This window comes from Medicago sativa, chromosome 6 (genome assembly GCF_051527215.1).
Source record: "Medicago sativa cultivar Bolivia chromosome 6, Bolivia_mono, whole genome shotgun sequence".
Taxonomy (NCBI): domain Eukaryota; kingdom Viridiplantae; phylum Streptophyta; class Magnoliopsida; order Fabales; family Fabaceae; genus Medicago; species Medicago sativa.
This window is the reverse complement of record NC_140754.1, coordinates 57,752,340-57,774,876: the sequence shown is the minus strand read 5'-3', so window position 1 is coordinate 57,774,876 and position 22,537 is coordinate 57,752,340. Positions and strand designations below refer to the sequence as shown.

Genomic DNA, 22,537 nt, shown 5'->3' with positions numbered 1-22,537 from the left:
TTGAAAAATGCAATTTTATTTTCGGTTTTGGGAGAAAGAGGGAACTAGTAGGAAAAGTTTGACTAGTATATCACTATCACTCTTTTGGTTTTCCATTTTGCACACAACTCATATACACACATGTTTCCAATATATGAGCATATATTTGCCTATGTTTTGTTAGATTTTGATTTTTCAATTTTTTTATTTAAAATTCATCCAAATGAGAGAGAGAGAGAGAGAGAGAGAGAGAGAGAGAGAGAGAAATAAAAGTGATGGTTCCTTGGTTAAGAATTTCAATGACAACATTTCACTCCAAGGTTAGAATGTGAATCAAGTAGAAAGTTAGATTACATCAAACAGAGATAATTATCTTCTAACGCCATCAATTGAATCAGAATCAATATTCCTCTTTTTATTTAACTAATCCATAATCAACAATAAGAGTGTGTTGAAAAGGTTTATCCATAGCATTCATTCCATATCAACAGTCACACTATACACACATGTTTAACCAATTAGATCAGCATTAATAAACCTTTTAATCAACTGATTATTAGTATATAAAAACAACCAATTTCATGATTCAATTCAACATTTCATAAATTCCAATATTTGTTATGTTTTCATAAAAATTTCAATGGCGTCCATACTCTTTTAAAAAATAATTTAAAACTCAAATCAAATTTCAACTTCCCCAATCAAATGTGATAAGAATATTGAAAAACGAAAGAGTGATTACTAACCTGCCATATACTATTTAGTGCCAGAAATCTTTCCCATTTCCCTTCCGTTTTCTTTTCTTCCACCAGCAGACGAAACGCGACCTGTCTAGCTTACAATGGTTAGTTGTGAATGTAAGAGTTTAATAGATACAACGTAAATCCTTAAGATTGTTGTCGAATCTTGCCACCGATACAACTCTAAATGCATCTTCCGACAACTCGAATTAACACCTATAGAACGAAAATCCATAAGATTGTTGTGATATATCGATGCAGATTGCCTTTTTGCTCTGTAATCAAAGTGGTATCCAGATTCGTGTTGATGGTGTATCACGAAGATGACAAACCTGAGTTTTTGTATATAAGAAGATGAGAAACAAGAGTTTTTGTGAGAGTATGTGTGTTTGAAGTGTGAAAATTTATTTATGTAGTAAATCTACTGAAATAAATAGAGACACACATATGACTGTTTCAAGATGAGAAAAAAAATAAATAGAGACACACATATGACTGTTTCAAGATGAGAAAAATGAGGCGTGCGCCATGAGAAAAATTCAGCCTTTGATCTAAAAAAGTGGATAAATCGTTGAGAAAAATCCATGAGAGAGAAAACAGAATAAAAAAATATCTATGCTCAGTTATCTTATGTTTTATTTATGATAATCTGTACTGAATATCCATAAGTTTCAAAATAGCAATATTATTCGTAAAATATTATTTTTTTCATTTAATATTATAACAATATATGTATTTTTTGAGCAACACAATATATGTATTATATTAATTTCAGTTAACAAAAAAATATAATTTTTTATCTTATGTTTCCCTCATGGAAGGAAGAAGACGATGATGATATGAAATTAGGGTTTCTTGGGCTTGGGTTAGTTTACTGGACTACGGGGGGTGTATTAGATTGAGATTTCAAAAGATTTTAAAAGACAATTTTATTATAAAAAAATCTCATGGTATTCAATCAAGACTTTTATAAAATATAAATAAATCTTGTAGTATTCAATCAAGACTTTTTATTAAATTCAACGAAATCCGGTGGTATTCGATTGGGATTTCTCACAACTTAAAAAATGTCTATTGGTATTCAAAAGTCAGATTTTAATGGATTCTTTTGTATAATGGATTTTGTGAGACTTTCTAGTTAAAAATACACATAATACACTCTTTCAACAATCTCACTAAAAACCTTGAGACTTTTCATACTTTCTCAAAGACTTTTTTTTACCTTCACACAATTGATTGCCAGGATTTGTTTCTTTTCTTTTCATCACGAGCTGCTGCTATTTTTCGTGCTACTGCGTCACAGTTTTCTGATATTCTCTCATAAGATATCATCTGTCAGATGTATGCCATTTTTCTCTATTTTGTTACGTATTCCGTGAATATATGACACTTTTCATTAACTTAACAAATTTCTTTGTATCATTAATAGGTTATGTGTTTTTAGCTATATTATATTGAAGTGTGTGATATCCTCTACAAAATTTTGCAACCTTCAAAATGAAAAAAAATAAATAAATATCAATTTCCAGTATTGGTCTTAAAGAATGCAATTGAGAAGATATGTGGTACTTTTGAAACAGAGTTCATAAATTTTAAATCAACACATCCATTTCTAAAAATTTGTTGAACCTATAAAATCTCATGAATCCATAAAAATCATTCCAAATCTTATAAAATCTTATGATATAATCCTTTGAAATCCAAATCACAAATCTTGATAGTCTTTTAAATTCTTAAAAGTCATTAAAATCTTGCACAATCTTTTAAAATCCGCAAGAATTTTTATAAAAAAATTGTCTCTTAAAATCATAATCCAATACACCCCCCTACATTTATATTTTTTTTTTTTGAGCAAAGACAAACTTACTGCATTTCATTCATAAACAGAGAGTACAAGCTAGTAGGAACCTCATAAAAGACATGGGGGCTAGGATTAGATGGAGCAACTCTAGCAATGTTATGAGCCACACTATTTGCTTGCCTCCTAACAAACGACACTACATAGTCGGGGTTACTTAACAAGAGAGTTTTACATTCCGAAACTAAATCACCAATTTCATTGAGTGGATGATTAGTATTTCCTAGTAAATCAACCAAAAGCTTGCAATCTGTTTCAAAAGCAACATTGCGTAGGTCTTTGGAGATTGCCATTCTGAGGGATTCCAAAAAATCTATAGCGTCAGCTTCTAGGACGGTGGTTGACATGAGTTTGAAATCAGACTTACCAAAGAGAAGATGACTTGAAGAGTCTCGAAAGCAAAAATCATAGCACGTTACCGAGTTGCCATTGAGAAGAGTCGCATCAACATTACACTTGATTGAGACATGGGGAGGCTTTTCCCATGTAGGGGACTGATCATTATGACGTGCCGGGTGCTTTGCTTTTTGAACACAACTCCATTCATGAAGGGTGTCCTGGGCACGAGTGACTGTGAGAATTGGAGTAGTGTCGTTGTCATCCCAAAGTAACAGGTTGTGACTCTTCCACAAACTCCAAAGGGTCATAGCTGCTAGTTGTCTTTGTTGATCATGGAGTTTGCTAAATAAGTCGAAAAGCATTTGTTGGAAAGAATATACCATGTGTAGTAATTCTTGAATAATGCCACCTATGCCAAGGAGGTTCCAGCAAGCCATTGCTTTATGACAGACAAAGAATAAGTGCATGTGAGATTCAGCTAGGAGATCACATGATACACAAGTTTCGGAACAAGGGACGCCTCGCTTGGAAAGATTATCTCGTGTAGGAAGACAATGATGAGCTGCACGCCATAGGAAGGCTCGGACTCTTGGGGGAACATGAAGGTGCCAGAGGAGCTGCCATTGTGTCGAGTTGGGCAGCGGTAAAGAATCACTAAGGAGGTCGATGGAAATGCGATAAGCCGATTTAACTGAGTAAGATCCATCAACCGTAGCCTTCCATATACATGTGTCTTCTCTTCGTCTATTAGAGAGTGGTGTAGATAAAATTACAGCAGCATCACTGGATTAAATAAAGAATGAACGAGGCCATGGTTCCAAGAAGTTAGATCTGGTAGCATCAGATAATTAACAGTTAAGTCCTCATAATTATGTGGAGGAGGAGTGGATGGCTTAAGGGACGGAAGGTCGCGCACCCAAGGCATGCTCCACACTTTGATTTTAGAACCATCTCCAATTTTCCATCTATGGCCCAAGGTAAGTAAATGTTGAGTACTCCAAAGACTTCTCCATGTATAGCTTGGATTGTGACCGAGAGGGGTAATATTTAGCTTGGATTGTGACTTCGCGGGAAATATTTAGCTTTGAGGATTTGGGTAAGTAGAGAAGACGAGTCTGAAAGGAGTTTCCAACTTTGCTTACCAAGCATGGACAAATTGAAAACTTCCATGTTTCGAAAGCCGATTTCACCCAAACTTTTGTGGAGAGTTAACTTGTCCCAACGCATCCAGTTAATTCCACGACTATCGATCTTTTTCTTACCCCAATAAAAGGAGTTCATGATTTTTTCGATCTCATCACAGAGGGAGGTGGGAAGAAGAAAAGCGCCCATACAGTAAGAAGGAATGGCATGTGCAACTGATTTAATCAAGACTTCCTTCTCGGCACGTGAAAGAGATCTAGCACTCCATGCTTTGCAATTTTTCCAAATACGATCCTTAAGATAAGAAAAGATTGCATTCTTGCTACGACCAACCATAGAAGGAAGTCCTAGATACTTCCCAGAGCCAATAGTCTTAGAAACACCAAGAAGAGATGAAATGTTTGTAATGAGACTAGAGTCCGTATTTGCACTGAAGGCTATAACAGATTTACCATAATTAATACCTTGCCCTGATGCGGATTCATAATAAGAGAGAACTTCCTTTAGGCTTTGCATTTCTAAGATTGTTGCTTTGCAGAAAAGGAAGCTATCGTCAGCAAATAAAAGGTGACTAACTCGTGGAGCAGTGCGACATACACGAGAACCGTGCAATTTACCATGAAGCTCATAGTTTTTGATAATGGAAGAGAGTCCCTCAGCACATAGGATATAGAGATAAGGAGAGAGTGGGCATCCTTTGCGTAGACCACGTTGAGGAGTGATAGGACCAATACGATCTCCATTAAGAATAGCATGATATTCGACAGAGGTAACACACATCATCATCCAAGAAATCCATTTAGAATTAAACCCCATTTTGGTAAGAATAGCTTCAAGATAGGACCAACTTACACTGTCAAAGGCTTTAGAAATGTCTAACTTCAAAGCTACTTCCCCAGTTTCGCCTTTCCTTTTACAACGCATATAATGGAGAGTCTCAAAAGCCGTTAAAGCATTATCTATGATGGAGCGAGAATGAACAAAGGCTGCCTGCTCAGGAGAAATCCATTTGTTGATGAGAGGAAGGAGGCGGTTGGCGAGGACCTTAGAGATAGTTTTATAGAGCACATTACACAAGGATATAGGGCAGAGGTCCTTCATAGTCTCAGGGGTGTCAACCTTGGGAGCAAGAACAATATTTGTGGCGTTGAGTTCCATGGGCAAGGAGCTAGACTCCAGCAAAGATAAAGCCGAGGTAAATAAATCATCGTGAATTTCATTCCAAAATTTTTGGAAAAAAGCCGGATTAAGTCCATCAGGGCCCGGAGACTTATCTGGATGCATGCTAAAAATGGCGTCTTTGAATTCAACTTCAGAGAAAGGTTGAGTGAGTAGAGCATTATCATCTTCTGTTACCCTTGATTGAACTGAGGAGATGATGTGTTGGTGGTCACCATGCCGCGAAGAGAAGATGGAGGTGAAATAATCACGCACAAGGGCACAAAGGTCGTCTTGCGATGTGATCCAGTTACCAGAAGAATCACACAACTTTTTTATATTATTTTTCCTTTTCCTGGCCGAGGCAGCAGCATGGAAGAATTTACTATTAGTGTCTCCTTCTGCTAACCAATAGATTTTAGATCGCTGACGCCAATAAGATTCCTTCTGAAGAATTAAAGAAGCAAGAGATTTCTGCATACCTTCCAACTGGGGGTCGCTACCATCAAGCATGGCCTTACGAATCTCGTCAATTTTGTCATGTTGTTTCTTGATTAAATGTCTGTAATTTGGTGCGGCTTCTCGGCTCCAAGTGGATATATCTTCCACACAGTAATTTATTTTTGAAATAATATGAGAGGAAGGATAGAAACCCCAGTTTTGTTGAACAAGATGGATGAGGTCCGGTTCAAGAAGCCACGAATTGTTGAAGCGGAAGGAACGATGGGGCGTGCGCCAGGGAACAGGATCAAGTTGAAGCAAGAGCGGAGTATGATCCGAGATTGGAGCCACAAGAGTTTGAAGAGTTGCATTCGGATAGAGGTCTTGCCAAGATGAAGTAACAAGAGCTCGATCTAGATGAGCTTCCTTGGAGGAAGAGGTGCCAATACTTTTGAACCATGTGAATTGGTAGCCAAGAAGAGGTAAATCGTACAAATTACAATCAGTGACTGCATGTTGGAATCCTCTAATGAGCCAGGCAGGGCGCTCCGGACCACCACGTTTATCATCAGGTGAAAGATGATCATTGAAATCTCCAATGATGCACCATGGTTCATTGGACATGTTGTTTAGATTTCTCAAGAGGTCCCATGATTCTCTCCTTCTACCAGAGTCGGAGTATCCGTAGAAAGCTGTGACTCTCCAATTTCCAACCAGAGAGTCCTGGATTGAAAGATTGATGAAGTTCTGAGAGTAATTTAACAGAGAGCATTAAATAGAATTTCTCCAAAGTACAGCTATGCCACCACTTCTACCGATTCTATCAACAGAAAAATGACATTCAAAGCCAATAGTGTAACATAAATCAGCAATTTTATTATCATGAACTAGAGTTTCAATGAGGATTATAATATCCGATTTATAGACTCGAACCAAGTCTTTAATTGAAGGAACTGCCTTAACATTCCCCAGGCCTCGGCAGTTCCAAGATATAATATTCATTTTGCCTGGCAGGCCTAGGAGCCAGGCTCTGCCGATAAAAAAGGAGTGCTTTGTGAGACATCCATAGGAGTTGTGGTTCCATTAGTAGCTTTTGGTGCGGGGCTGGTGGCTGAATTTTTGAAATCATAATTTCCAGTGGGCAGCACATACTCTTGATTGGTCTTAGTTCCTTGCTGATTATTAGAGTTAGAGACCCTTGACCGTTTCAACTTCGTAGTTATTAATTCCTCATTATCTTCTTCTTATAACACCCTATCATGACTACCCGAAGATGCATCATTAGGAGAGACTTTAGCACGCAATAAATTAGGATTCCTCATCAGATTTGCAAGCGCTGCTGGCTTAGGAGTGGTTATAGGCGCTGCTGAAGTGTTGTTGTTTTGGCATGCATGAACTGTTGAAACTGACCGTCCAATAGCGCCACCAAATGAGCGTTGTTTATCAACTCGCAGCTCTGGTCCCCATAGTCTAGTGCCGTCGTCATCTGTTGTAGCATATAACTTTTCACAATAATCCTCTATATGACCCAACATGCCACAAAAGTAACAGTAGTTTCCTAAGCGTTCATACTTGAATTTAATGTAGTGTGAATCTCCACCTGGTTTCTTAATCTTTTTCTGGCGTTTGAGAGGTTTAGCAATGTCAAGCAGTACTCTAATACACATATATGAACGGAGGAAATTGGAGCTGTTTTTCGCATCATACTCTAAAAATTCACCCAGAAAGTTAGCTATGTCTTTCCCGATTTTTTCCGACATCAGACCGATAGGAATGTCATGAACATGAATCCAGAAAGGAACATGTTGGAGGGATACCTGTTTGGGATCACCGCTTGCTGGCAGGATGTCGAGTACCAAGAGATGGTTGTCGAAATACCACGGTCCCTTCTTCAAGATTCGACTCATATCAAGGTGATGATGAAACTGAAACGTGTACAATCCTTGCCCTATTTCTTGAATATCAACTCCCTTCACAGGATTCCAGAAGGTTTCCATCTTCTCCATCATCATATAGGACCTGATGGGGCGATTAGTTAAGAACCAACCAACAAGGCGGAGATGTAAATCAGCGGTGACAGTAGGTGGTTCATCAAACTGAAATTCGAGTTCCTCATCTTGGTCTCTTAACGATAATTGGTGAATGGAAGCCATGGAAAAGGGCAGAACCGTACAGAAGCTACTGAAAAAAAGGCAGAACCGAACAGAAGCTATTGAAATAACAAATACTTCTCACAAGGAGAGATTAACAAAGAGGAACTTCTCACAAGGAGAGATTGAACAAACAAGATTTCCAAAAACCCTAGCAGAGCCCGTAACCCTCTGCTATCATGAATTCTGCAATCGCGTTTCTTCTGTTTTCTTAATCGCGTTTAGCTTTTGCTTTTCTCAAAAGCAGAATCATGTTTTTCAATCGAAGAATCGCATCAGAGATTTCTGCAATCGTTTGCTTCTTCTATTCTCAAACGCGTTTGGCTTTTCTCAATCGTGATTAATCAATCGCAAAATCGCAGAGTCGGCTGTATGCATTTAGCTATTATCCATAATTTTTATTTTATCTACATTTTATAATACTAATTGTTAATTTTTGTTTAGGTTGTTATGAAATTATGTTTGTCAAAGTTAAATTTTATGTATGATATCAATATTTTTAATCATTTTTTTATTTAATTATTATTTTTCATAACGTACCGATTAATATATTATAACCAAATTCTTCTCATGTAACATACCATGAACCCTTACCCGAACCGCGTACTAGGGCGAATCGCAAATTATGTGACTACTAGTTGTACGATTATGTTTGATGCTGGTTTTGGAGTTCAAATATGTATCATATGGACAGTTTGACAAACATATTTTACACAATGTGTTCTTTATTAATAATATTATTGGATTTTTGACAAAAATTGTTATTTTTTGATGTGGTATTGTCCAATACTTGTTAGATGTAACTTTTTATTCAATAAATATGGATTTATCTACTTGATGAACACACATGTGAAAGTATTTACAAGTTGAATGTTGGTGATGTTCAAGTTGAATGTTATTTATGTTGCTGCCAAAAATACCTAAATGAGCCTAAATGAGAATTACATTGATTTTTTGCTTTTGTTTTTGTGCAGATATGTATGTGAACCCAAATAGACGCATATTAGGGAAAGAGACGATAACTAACAGCGTCTGCCATGATATAATGGCTGCAAACTCACATGTGACAAAGAGGAGAAGGGCAAGTAGGAACATTGATGGTGTAGGAAATTCCGAGCCGACACAGTCACATGGGGATGATCTGACCTAGTATCAGGAGTATCAGGACCAGCTTTAGGAGCGTTGCAGGAAATAACAGGGATTGTCTATCAATTTCTCATGCCGCTAAAATTTGAAGAAACCAAAGGCACAAAAGCAGACAAAGAAAAAAAAATATTAAACACTAGAAAGGATGATATCAATGGGATATTAAGAAAAAATAAGTAGAACTAATACTCATTTTTTCTTAATATCCCATTGATATCATCCTTTCTAGTGTTTAATACTAGAAAGGAAGATATCAATGAGATATTAAGAAAAAATTAGTAGAACTATACAATAAAAAAGTATCTTCATAACGATTGGTAGAAGGAAACTTAAAAACACAATGATGGATTTGTTTAACATAAATGTATGAATAAACAACTTGCAAAATAGTTTCCATCATATTACATGTTTATTAACAAGACCATATCAAAATTTTCTTCTGCCACGTGAACATTTATAGCTTAAAAACTACAAAAAATGATCAAAACATAATTCGTAAGGAGCAGAGGGCAATTAAATAACAAGTGGCTATATAAACTGAGTATATCCAAATTTCTTTTTTGTCAAGTAGTTTACCAGTTAGAATTCATGTAATATCCCGCTTGTCAGTATCGGAATATTACCAGTCAAGCGCGCCAGAGGACGAAAGTTTATGAAAAGTAAGTTGACGGAAATATGTATTATGTGATGTCAGTTTAATGCGAGTTAAGTATCAGTGTCGTATTAAACACGTTTTAGGTAAGGCATAATGGCAATTACACGAAAACGGATATTTATATGGTTTTGGCACCAAAATATCTCATTTTGGTATTTCCCTTCTCTCTCTAGGTTTTTGGTAAAGAGTTCTCTCCTCCTTCTCTCTACCATGCGCCCTTCCCCTATCCTTTTGATCACCCAAACTTCCTCCTAATCAAGATCAAACATGGATTATAGAAGCTTCTTGAGCAAGAAACATCAAGAGGAAAAAGTTCTACTGTGATTATGGAACTTGAAGCTAGGGTTTGAATTAGGGAAGATGGATTTAAGCTTGTTAGATGCTGCAAATCATCAAGTGAGTTCTTAGAGAACCCTCCTATGGGATTATGTGTTTAATTGTGTGACAAAATATGATTTATGCAAGTTTAATTTTTGATGAAACTTTAGTACCCCCAAAGCAATTCTTGTTGATTATATGTTAAGAGTGCCATGAAATATGTTTGTTTATGCCTCTATAAGTTGCTGGATGTTTATGGTGCATTGCATGATTGAATTTGACGAGTTTTGGGTTAAAATTGCAAAATCAGCACCACAGACCCGAAGAAACTCGCCCCAGGGTCGCTGATAGTGAAATCCTCTGGACCAGCCAGCATGCTTTTGGCTTGTTGGCTCTTTGTAGGGTCGGTGGTGCATTCCGAAGCTTTTCTTTCATTGTTTTACAACTTTATAACCCAAAAACAACATCTAAACAATGCACATAACATCAAACGATTCTTGAAATGAAAATCATGGTAATCTTAACATGAATGTCAAGGTTGATATAGAGAGTTTTAGTCCAATACTCGGGTAGAAATAAACTAAGAAAGGGATCAAAAGTAGAGCCTTTGCATAGCTTGTCAAGAACTAGAATAGTATGTAAGAAATAGAATGTTAGACATGAGTTTATGTTTGATTAGATGTGTGGTGATATAGATTATTTCCTTCGTATAGCAGCTAGAGTGCCATACGAGTATGGAAAGATGTGATTTGATTAGATATCTCTTCACATAGAAAGATAAGCAAGCATATAGTTTACCTCTAGCGGGATCGTTTAAGGATCCGAGGTAAAAGAGATAGAATGTAGAGATTTAATACTCATGCATGTATAGACCAAGACTTTAATAATGATGTAGGTGTCGTGTCCCTTGTGGTTCACACTAGGTTGGCTCAGGGGGTTTCCACTAGAGGAAACGGGGTTAGCCGTAAGGATCTCGCACGCCGCTGAGGGAGTGTCGTTGGTTATACCTTAGATAGGTTTCCATCGGTTAGATAGGGATTGCGTTTGGGTTTACTCCGCCTGGGGCTTTCCGTAAAATGAATTAACTCAGATATTAATTGTTTGTTAAACGCTAACTTAATGAATTTGACTATGCATCATTATTAGACATGTTTATGTTGGAACAAAATGTGTTTAACAATAAACCTTAGAAAGTTTTGATGATAACAAGGTATTAAAAATTGTCAATTGGATTAGCTAATATTTGTTCAAGTGTACAGGACCATAGTTAAAAATTTACATCATATAAAGGTTCTGAAGAACAAAAGAGAGCTAAGGAATCAAGAAAAGGAAGCTTGAAAGCGTCTGAAGAAAAGTGCTCCTGAAGTCAACAGTGCTCCGGAAGGCAAAATGCTCCTGAAGATGAAGACGTAATCAAAAGCTGAAGTTCATCGGAAGCAAGTTTCTCAGAAGCAACCTCATCAGAAGCTAAAAATCACCAGAAGCTGAAGATTCAAGATTTAACACTTCAAAAGCTGTCTATTGGATTCGAAAGCAATGCAGAAGATTGGAAATACATTGCAACGGTCATTTTGTGAAGATTTGAAGGCATTGGATGCTTATCTTCAAGAAGCGTTGACAAAGTACAAAATGTACGAAGTGTACAACCACTATATCCACTACTCTGCAGTGTCCACGCTACAAGATAAGACAACAGCTCCAGAATACAACTCTGCCTGCAACAATGTTCCTTCACGATAGGAATGGATTTCAAATTGGTTCTTCATAGGACAACAACCATATCAGGCAAAAGATCATTGGTGATTGATCAAGCTTCAACAACGACTCTTTTGATGTGCTGGCAATTTCACAACGTCTCTTTCACACCTCTATATAAAGCAGTGAAGACTTAGAGTTTGGTAATGCTGAACACAAGACTCACATTTTACAAGTGCCAAAACTCTACTGAAATTGTTCTGCATTCATAGTTCACTTTTGATTTCTGTTTCTAAAGTTCATATCTTAGAAATTCTTAAGTCTTAAGAGTCTTATCTGATTTGTATTGTGAACACCACTGATTGCATATCAAGTGTTCAACCTCAAACTTTTTTCTTTGTAATCTTGTTTGATTAGAAGTCTCTTGCAGTTGTGCTTGAGCATAGAAGTCTCTTGATTGTGTTCTTGAGCATAGGAAGACTCTTGCAAAGTGTGCTTGAGCAAAGGAAGTCTCTTGTTGTGTGCTTGAGCAATTGTAATCAGATATTACATTTTTGTGAGCTCTCCTTGGAAGTGCAAGGGGGACTGGACTACTTCCGGATTATGGAAGGAAACAGTATAATTGCTTTGTGTCTTTCTTCTTCTCTCTCTCTGTTTTTATCCGCTGCATTTAGATCCTGAATATCACTTCAGAAGCTGTCTCACTTTGCTTCTGATCAGTGTGGTTCAGTTTAGGAGAAACGAAGAAAAATCTAACACAATTCAACCCCCCCCCTTCTTGTGTTTTTCTCACCTTCAATTGGTATCTAGAGCTTTGGTTCTGTTGATAATACCTAATAGTGTAACAGTCCAAGATCTGAGAAAAACATGTCTGGTGAATCTGTTTCTGGTAATGGATCTGGTCATAATCATAATGTTGTGGCTCGTGATTACAATGGTGAAACAAGAAATCCAGCATAGGAAAGATTCCTAAGTTCAATGGAGACCCTGAAGAATTTTCTTGGTGGAAAACCAACTTCTACAGCTATGTCATAAGTTTAGATGAAGAACTATGGGACATACTTGAAGAAGGTGTTGGTGATGACTTGATTCTTGATGAAGAAGGAGCTGATGTTGATAGAAAGAAACATACTCCTGCTCAGAAGAATACTTACAAGAAGCATCATATTATCAGAGGAGCACTTGTCACTGCTATTCCTAAAGCAGAATATATGAAGATGAGTGACAAGTCAACTGCTAAAGCAATGTTTGCTTCTCTTTGTGCTAATTATGAAAGAAAGTCAGAGAAGAGAAGGCTCTTATGCTGGTTCATCAGTATGAGTTGTTCAAGATGAAGGATGATGAGACTATTGAGGATATGTACTCAAGGTTTCAAACCCTAGTATCTGGACTACAAATACTGAAGAAGAGTTATGTTGCTTCTGATCATGTGAGCAAGATGCTCAGAAGTTTTCCTGCTAGATGGAGACAAAAGGTGAATGCCATTGAGGAAGCTAATGATTTAAACACTTTAAGTGTTGAAGATCTTGTTAGTTCTCTCAAAGTTCATGAGTTAAGTCTTAATGAACATGACTCTACTAAGAAGAGTAAATCAATAACTCTTCCATCCAAAGGCAAGTCATCAAAAGCTCTCAAAGTAGTTGAATCTGAAGAAGAAGAACCATCTCGTTCAGATTCTCAAGAACATGCTGCTGAGATGGCTATGCTCTCCAACAGACTGCAGTATTTGGCTAAGAAGAATAGAAAGTTTCTGACCAGAAGGAGTAACTCCAGAAGCTCAAAGAAAGAAGATCAGAAGGGTTGCTTCAACTGCAAGAAGCCTGGACATTTCATTGTTGATTGCCCTGATCTTCAGAAAGAGAAGTCAAAGGACAAGTCAAAGAAGTCAACTTTCAAACCAAACAAATTCAAGAAGCAGATTAAACAGAGTTTAATGGCCACCTGAGATGATTTGGAAAGCGGATCTGGATCTGATAAAGAGGAAGCTGATGAAGGTGCAAAAACAGCTGTTAGGTTAGTAGCTACAACAACTTCAGAAGCTGGATCAGAATCAGACTTAGAAAAAGAAAATGAGATATATTCCAAAATTTCCAAAGAAGAGTTAAATGAGTCTCTTAAAGAACTCCTTACACATTTTTAAGTAAGAACCGATGAGTTGAAGGATTTAAAAGAAAAATATGTTGATTTAATGAAACAACAAGAATCAACTCTATTGGATCTGAAGGCTTCTGAAGAAGGACTTAGAGGTTTTGACTTCATTTGTAAAACTTATGAAGACAAGCTCAGGTTCTTATGTCAGAAGCTACAAGAGAAGTGTAATGGAAAACCTTTAAGCAACCATGAGATTGCGCTTGAAGATTTTATCATGTCTGGCATTGACAGAAGCAGAGTTGCTTCTATGATTTATAGCATTTACAAGAACAATTGCAGAGGAATTGGTTTTTCGGAAGTGAAAACTAGTAAAACCAATCTTAAATCCTGTTGTGAATGCATCAAGGAAGGACTGAAAACAGTTTCTGTACCTGAAGGTGTAAAAGGTGAAACTATGGTTCAGTCAGAACCTGAAGCTCCTGACTCTAAGGCTAAGATTGTATCAAAGCCAAAGAATCTTAAGTCTAAGGTTGTGACTAACTCTGAACCCAAAACCTCAAAGATTAGGATTCTGAAGAGATCAGAACATGTTCCTCAAAGTCTGATGAAACCAGAATCTAAAATCCTGAAGTCTGGTGTTCAGAAGAACAAAACAGTTTCTGCTTCTGAAATACCAAAATCAAAAGGTGTTAAACCTAAGGTGATGGTTAATCAGAAGCAACCTAAATCACATCCTAAAGTACAACAAGTGAAGAGTAAAGCTTCCATTACTAACCTTCCAGGACCTATAACACAATGGGTACCTAAATTTAAACTTGTGAAAAATGCAGATATGTCTAAGAGCAATGCCAAAGCAGAAATCATGGTACCTAGACAGCGGTTGCTCAAGGCACATGACAGGAGAGAAGTCCATGTTCCTCAACCTAACTATGAAAGAAGGAGGAAATGTGAAGTTTGGAAGCAATCAGTCTGACAAGATCATTGGTACAGGAACCATTGGTAATTCCTCTACCTCTATTAATAATGTATGGTTGGTAGATGGGCTTGAACATAACCTATTGAGCATCAGTCAATTCTGTGACAATGGTTATGATGTGTTATTTGAAAAAGCCAACTGTACTGTAATCAACAAGGAATACAAATCCATTGTGTTCAAGGGAAAGAGAGTGGAAAATGTCTATAAAATCAACTTTTCTGAACTGGTTGACCAGAAGGTCATTTTCCTTCTGTCAATGAATGATAAGAAATGGATGTGGCACAAAAGGTTTGGACATGCTAACTGGAGATTAATCTCTAAGCTTAGTAAGTTACAACTTATCAAAGGCCTTCCTGATATAGATTATCATTCAGATGCACTTTGTGGTGCATGCCAGAAAGGAAAAATTGTGAAAACATATTTTAAAACTAAAGAGATTGTTTCAACCTCCAGACCCTTAGAACTACTTCATATTGATTTATTTGGACCAGTCAGTACTGCATCCTTATATGGAAGTAAATATGGATTAGTCATTGTTGATGATTAGAGTAGATGGACTTGGGTGAAATTCCTGAAAAGTAAAGATGTTGCTTGTGATGTATTCAGTAACTTCTGCACTCAAATTCAATCTGAAAAAGAATCAAAGATTTTGAAAATCAGAAGTGATCATGGTGGAGGGTTTAAAAATGAGCCATTTGAAGCTTTTTGTGAAAAACATGGAATTGTCCATGAATTCTCTTCTCATGGAACTCCACAACAAAATGGGGTTGTAGAGAGAAAGAATAGAACTTTACAAGAAATGGCTAGAACCATGATTCATGAAAACAATTTAGCAAAATAGTTTTGGGCAGAAGCAGTGAATACAACATGTTATGTCCAGAGCAGGATCTATATCAGACCTATTTTAGAGAAAACAGCATATGAACACTTTAAAGGAAGAAAACCCAATATCTCTTAATTTCATCAATTTGGATGTACATGTTACATTCTGAATAACAAGCTCTACCTAAAGAAATTTGATGCCAAAGCCCAAAGAGGAATCTTCTTAGGCTACTCTGAAAGGTCAAAGGCATACAGAGTGTATAATTTAGAGACATTCTGTGTTGAAGAATCTATGCACGTTAAATTTGATGACAATGAGCTTGGAGATAAAACTACAAAGCAAGATGAAAGTTCTACAGAGATACAGGTTCCTGAAGATACTCCAGAACCTGATCAGATAGCTGAATTTGAAGACAGTCCAGAAGCTAAACCCACCTCAGAAGCGCATGATGAAGTTGCTTCTGATGAAGCTCAAGATGGCTCTCAACAAGATATTCAAACCCAGAGCAAATTCAAGCACAAGTATTCAAATCATGAGGATCTAATCATTGGAAACAAAGATAGTCCTAGAAGAACGAGATCATATTTCAGACAATACGAGTCTATGATTGGACTGATATCAATGATTGAACCTGCTACAGTTGATGAAGAACTTTCAGATGATGGATGGATACTTGCTATGCAAGAAGAGCTTAATCAGTTTCAAAGAAATGATGTGTGGGATCTGGTACCCAAACCTCAGCACAAGAACATTATTGGAACAAAATAGGTGTTCAGAAACAAGTTGAATGAGCAAGGAGAAGTAACAAGAAACAAAGCAAGGCTTGTTGCACAAGGTTATAGTCAACAAGAAGGCATTGACTACACTGAAACATTTGCTCCAATTGCAAGATTGGAAGCAATCAGGTTACTTCTTTCCTATGCAGTTAATCATGGCATAATATTATATCAAATGGATGTCAAGAGTGCATTTCTTAATGGTGTCATAGAAGAAGAAGTGTATGTCAAACAACCTCCTGGTTTTGAGGATCTTAAGCATCCTGATCATGTTTATAAACTGAAGAAATCACTATATGGCTTGAAACAAGCTCCAAGAGCTTGGTATGATAAACTAAGTAAATTCTTAATCAAAAATGATTTTAAAAGAGGACAGGTTTACACAACACTCTTCAGAAGGACCCTTGGGAAAGATATTCTTGTTGTGCAAATATATGTTGATGATATAATATTTGGTTCTACCAATGCATCTCTTTGCAAGGAATTCTCTAAGTTAATGCAGGATGAATTTGAAATGAGCATGATGGGAGAACTGAAGTTCTTCATTGGCATTCAAATAATTCAATGCAAAGATGGAGTTTATGTTCATCAAACAAAGTATACAAAGGAGCTTCAGAAGAAGTTCAAGCTTGAAGATTGTAAAGTGATGAACACTCTAATGCATCCTACATGCACCTTAAGCAAAGAAGATGAAGGATCAAAAGTAGATCAGAAGTTGTACAGAGGTATGATTGGTTCCCTGTTATACCTCACTGCATCTAGGCCAGATATTTTATTCAGAGTATGCTTGTGTGCAAGATTCCAATCAGATCCTAGAGAATCTCATTTGACTGCTGTCAAGAGAATCTTTAGGTATCTAAAAGGAACAACTAATCTAGGACTCCTTTATAGGAAATCCTTAGATTATAAGTTGGTTGGATTCTGTGATGCTTATTATGCTGGCGATAGGATCGAAAGAAAGTCAACCAGTGGCAATTGTCAATTTCTGGGTGATAATCTGATATCCTGGGCTAGCAAGAGGCAAGCAACTATTGCTATGTCTACAACAGAAGCAGAGTACATTTCAGCTGTAAGTTGTTGTACACAACTACTTTGGATGAAACATCAGTTGGAAGATTATCAGATTATTGCTAACAGTATTCCTATTTATTGTGATAATACTGCTGCTATTTGTTTGTCTAAAAATCCAATTTTGCATTCAAGAGCTAAGCATATTGAAATCAAACACCACTTTATCAGAGACTATGTTCAATAAGGAATTTTATATATACAATTCATTGATACTGAGAATCAATGGGCTGATAATTTACTAAGCCTTTAAATATTGAAAGATTTGATTTTATAAAGAAAAATTTGAACATGCATTTTGTGTCTGATTAAAGCTTGCTTGCTCCTGAATAGGATTTTAGGTTCTGAAGTCTGTTCAGAAGCTATGTCCATCAGAAGCTCTTAATTGAGGTTCTGAGGAAAATGTGCTTTTAATGATGACGTCAACATCTGAAGTCCAGAAGCTGGACTTTATGCTTCTGAATAGCAGAGTTAGTGGAAACGTTGGAAGTTACTTTTTATGGCAAGTACTCTGAAAACATCTGACGTGGCTTATTTGTATTGGTGTATAACTTGAAAGGGCGATGATGATTATAAGCTTTGAAAGTACTAACACGCGCCCCCTTTATCATTAATGCTATGTTTGTTTGTCCCCTTTTGAATTGCAAACGTTTTACTAAAAGCACTTAGACAATTCACACACTACTCACTTCACAACAAACACTTTGTATTCTGAAGCCTCTCTTTCCGAAGTAAATGCAAATTCTCTGCATCTCAACCCTAGAACCCTAAAATCATTATCTTCATCAATGGCATCATCAAGCTCACAATAAGACATTCCAGAATCAACATCCAGCATGCAACATCACGATGCTCTTGAATCTACTTCACAAGAGGCTCCTGCCTACGAAATCAGAGGAAGAACCATGGAATTAGAAGAATGGCAATTAAAGGTTCAAAGAGAGAATCATGTTGACTTTGAATCTTTAGCTTTCCATGGGTGTGACATCAAAGGCTACTATGAAGCACAACTACTCATGCCATACTTCAATATGTTGAATGGACCAACATACGAAGCTTTGGTTAAGCATTTCTGGGTAAGAGCATCAGTTTATGATAAAGCTGCTTCTGAGGCTGAAGAGAAGCAGAAGATCCTTCTTGACCCTAGTCTGGCTGGAAAATCAAGAGAAGAAATGGGTCTTTAACCATTCAAGGGAATGGAAATTAGGTCAAGCGTCCTGGGATGTCGGTTTTTATTGCTGAATGGCAGATAGCATCTGTACTCAGACTAGATGCTTCTGGCAAATACTCAGGAGTGGATATTCCAGTTGCTAGGAACATCCCCTGGAACGAAAAAGTAAACATGTCTATGTATAACTCTAAGTTGCAAGGAAAGTATGCTGAGTTAGACATTAAGAAGAAGCTGCTTCTGAAGATACATAATGAGAACCTGCTCCCAAAAGGTGGTGGTGGTGATCAACCTTTATTGGGGCAGAAAGTCTTTCTACATCACTTTATTGAGCATCATAAAGTGAATGTAGCAAAATACCTCTTCAAGTATATGGTCAAGGAGCGGAAGGAGAGTCAACTGAAGAAGAGAGTCTGGGTTCCTTATGGGAGGCTCATATCTGAAATCCTCTATCAAGGAGGAATTCTGGACTTACTCAGTAGTGTTGAAGCCTTCTCAGATGAGTATCTTGGCACTAAGACCGGGAAGTTCATCAATGCTCATACTCTCAAGCATATGAAGCTGATCAGCACTGTCACTAAGCTCAAATCTGACTTGAGTGAATCCCAAGCTAAGTCTGATTTGATGAGAGACTTTCCACCCATCTGCAAGAAGGATCCCATTGATGTGCAGATACATTTCATCAAGGATCACTATGAGACATATGAAAAGGTCATCAGGCTAGAGGATGTACCTGAAGAGATGTATGGTGGTGCTCTGCCAATTGCTAACGGCAGGAAGTGTAAGAAGAAGACAACCACTAAAGAAGAATACTTGGAAGTTCATCAATCTTCCAAGAAAGCAAAGAAAGGGAAGGCTTCCTCTGAGAAACTCAAGATTGGTGGTTCCTCAATGCCATCAATTGAGGAGGAAGTTCAGGACCTGGAAGCTAGTGAGGTTCTGAACAAGAGGACAAGAAGTGACAAAGCAGTTGCTTCCTCAACTGCAATTTCCCCTGATCAACCACCAGTGCCCAAGAAGAAGAGGAAGCCTGCAATAAGGAAGATCAAGGAATCTCCTTATGTTGTTGAGGAAGTGGAAGGAGTTAAAGCCTCAACGGACTTAGTTGTAAGGGAGGTCAACAAGAAGAAGGCTGAAGACGCTGCTGCTGAAGCTCTTCAGAAGGCCTTGGAGCTGTCAAAGAAGATTGATGTTCCTACATCTAGCATTGTTAGAGAAGATGCAGCTGTTGTTGCTGCAGAAGCTATTAAAGCTTCTGAGGATCTTCAACAACAAGTGACCACAGAAGCAGAGAACTTGATGATGATTGTAAGTGGTACTGAAGATGTCCAGGAAGACATTGTTGTTGATCCAGAAGCAGTTGCTTCTGAAGAAGGTAATTCTGATCTTTCAGTTGTTAATGTAGAATCAGAGTCCAGCTCATCCACCTCAACATCATCATCATCATCATCTGATTATGAAGATCAACCCTTAGGACAACGTTTCCCAAAACTCATAAAAAGCCAATCAACAACATCCAAGCTACACACAAAGCCTGCTAAACCTGTATCTCCTATTGAACCTATTGGGGTTAGAGTAGGTAAACTCTTAGAATACAAGTTTAGCAAACTACCCCCAAACCATTCTCTCCAACCTCAGGTTATTCAACCACTCAACATGATTATGTCTGATGAGGTTACTGCTAAAGCCTCATCATCTCAACCAGAGATTAGCTTAAACCTTCAAAAAGACTCTGAAGTTGCTTCTGAAACAGTTGCTAATGAAGAAGTTATTTCAGAAATCCCCCAACAACAACCACCTGAACCACAAATGAATTTAACATCACGAATACCACAACCACCCAACACACAGATTAACCCACAAATGGCCCCTTCAACTAGCTCTAGCCAAATCTTATCAGAACAAACCGTTCCTGAGCAAACAACCTTCATTCAACCTATCGCACAATTGATCATTCCAGTTTCTGAACAAACTCAACCCCCACCTTCAAATCAGATTCAAACTCTTAGTGTTTCTGACCAACCTTCATCTTCATCTCTATCTGACACTGAAATCCTTGATAAACCACCCCTAGACATCCTGGAATCTGATTACATTGAGACTGAGCTACAAAGATCAATTCAGAGATGCAACTTCTAGTGCAACTAAAAGAGTTCCAACTCTTAGTGTTGACTATGAGGACCGTTGGACATCCTTGAAGAACAAAGCTTATGAATTGCTAGATGATGTGAGCAAGAAATGTTGTAAGATCCAAGCTGCTGCAGTAAGAAGGCATTTGAAGAATATTCATTTAGCTGAGCAAGCTAGAGGTCCACTGTTGTATCTAGCAAATGAGCCCTTCTATTCAGAGTCAGACTATGTAACAAGGGAAGCAAAGGTATTCAAGATGCTGAAGCAAAAATTGAAAGAATCTAAGGCTAAGGAAGATTCTCTCCTGCAGAGGCAGTCAACACTTGAAGACTTTGTGAAGCAACAATCTGAGCTCCTGAAGAAGCAAACTGAGGAAATTTCAAGCTTGAAGGCGTTGATTCAGCAACCACAGCAAACCAACCCTTAGAATGCACACCCTGTTGTTTTTTTGTTGGTTATTGTTGTTATTGTTTCATGCTTCTGAAATTCATTTATGCTCTGAATTCTTGTTGCTTCTGATCGTATATCATCTCTTGACTATGCTTTACTATATGTTTGCTCTGATATAAATTATTACTCCTGCTCTGATTATGTTTTGATATGATTATAGATTCTGATTATGGTTTATACTCTATGGTTTTTCTCACTATCTTTTAAACTATTTTTTCTTTTTGTCTTAAGTTTTCGTTAAAAAACTTTTTGTTGATGACAAAAAGGGGAGTATATGTGATAGTATTTAAAGGCTCTGAACCCCATTAATGTTATTTGAAAATTAATTCTGAAAAACTTCTATCATTTTTACCTGAAAGGTATAAGCTGTGAACGTAAGAAGGAGTATCAAATTTCAAATAAAATTAATTGAACCATTCTTCTTATCTACAATCTCTTTTCATTCTCAAGCTCTGATATTATTGCACGTAAATGAATTTAATTAACATGGATAGAACTTAGGGGGAGCTTACAAACCTCACCTTAAAGACTATCAGACTCAGGGGGAGTTAGAGCTTACAAACCTCAGACTCTGAGCTTACAAACCTCAGAACCCCAAAGTCAACTTTTTAATTAGATTAACAATAATTGATCAAATTTTAAATACTATTGTTTGTCATCATCAAAAAGGGGGAGAATGTTGGAACAAAATGTGTTTAACAATAAACCTTAGAGAGTTTTGATGATAACAAGGTATTAAATAAACCTTAGAGAGTTTTGATGATAACAAGGTATTTAAAATTGGACTAGCTAATATTTGTTCAAGTGTACGGGACCATATATAGCTAAAAATTTACATCATATAAAGGTTCTGAAGAACAAAAGAGAGCTAAGGAATCAAGAAAAGGAAGCTTGAAAGCGTCTGAAGAAAAGTGCTCCTGAAGTCAATAGTGCTCTTGAAGGCAAAGTGCTCCTGAAGATGATGACATCATCATAAGCTGAAGTTCATCAGAAGCAAGTTTCTCAGAAGCAACCTCATCAGAAGCTGAAAATCACTAGAAGCTGAAGATTCAAGATTTAACACTTCAAAAGCTGTCTATTGGATTCGAAAGCAATGCAGAAGATTGGAAATACGTTGCAACCGTCATTTTGTGAAGATTTGAAGGCATTGGATGCTTATCTTCAAGAAGCGCTGACAAAGTACAAAATGTACGAAGTGTACAGCCACTATCTCCACTACTCTACAGTGTCCACGCTACAAGACAAGACAACAGCTCCAGAATACAAGTCTGCCTACATCAATGTTCCTTCACAATAGGAATGAATTTCAAATTGGTTCTTCATAGGACAACAACCATCTCAGGCAAAAGATCATTGGTGATTGATCAAGCTTCAAAAACGACTCTTTTGATGTGCTGGCAATTTCACAACGTCTCTTTCACACCTCTATATAT

General features: G+C 37.2%; 1 protein-coding gene and 1 pseudogene across 1 annotated transcript; one reads left to right on the top strand and one right to left on the bottom strand.

Moving 5' to 3' along the window:
- Positions 1 to 2,582: 2,582 nt before the first annotated feature.
- LOC146915889 (uncharacterized) lies at positions 2,583 to 7,811 on the bottom strand (annotated as a pseudogene).
- Positions 7,812 to 18,578: 10,767 nt separating this feature from the next.
- Positions 18,579 to 21,081, top strand: LOC146915888 (uncharacterized). Its single transcript, XM_085721479.1, has 2 exons — positions 18,579 to 20,652; positions 20,747 to 21,081. The coding sequence occupies exons 1-2, from the start codon at positions 18,579 to 18,581 to the stop codon at positions 21,079 to 21,081; spliced, it is 2,409 nt and encodes an 802-aa protein (XP_085577605.1).
- The last annotated feature ends 1,456 nt before the right edge of the window (positions 21,082 to 22,537 follow it).

Excerpts from the sequence above, each read along its gene's own strand:
- LOC146915888 (XM_085721479.1), top strand. The coding sequence starts at position 18,579 with ATGTCGGTTTTTATTGCTGAATGGCAGATAGCATCTGTACTCAGACTA. Across the intron at positions 20,653-20,746 it reads ACAAAGATCAATTCAGAGAT|ATGATGTGAGCAAGAAATGT; the intron begins GCAACTTCTAGT and ends ATGAATTGCTAG.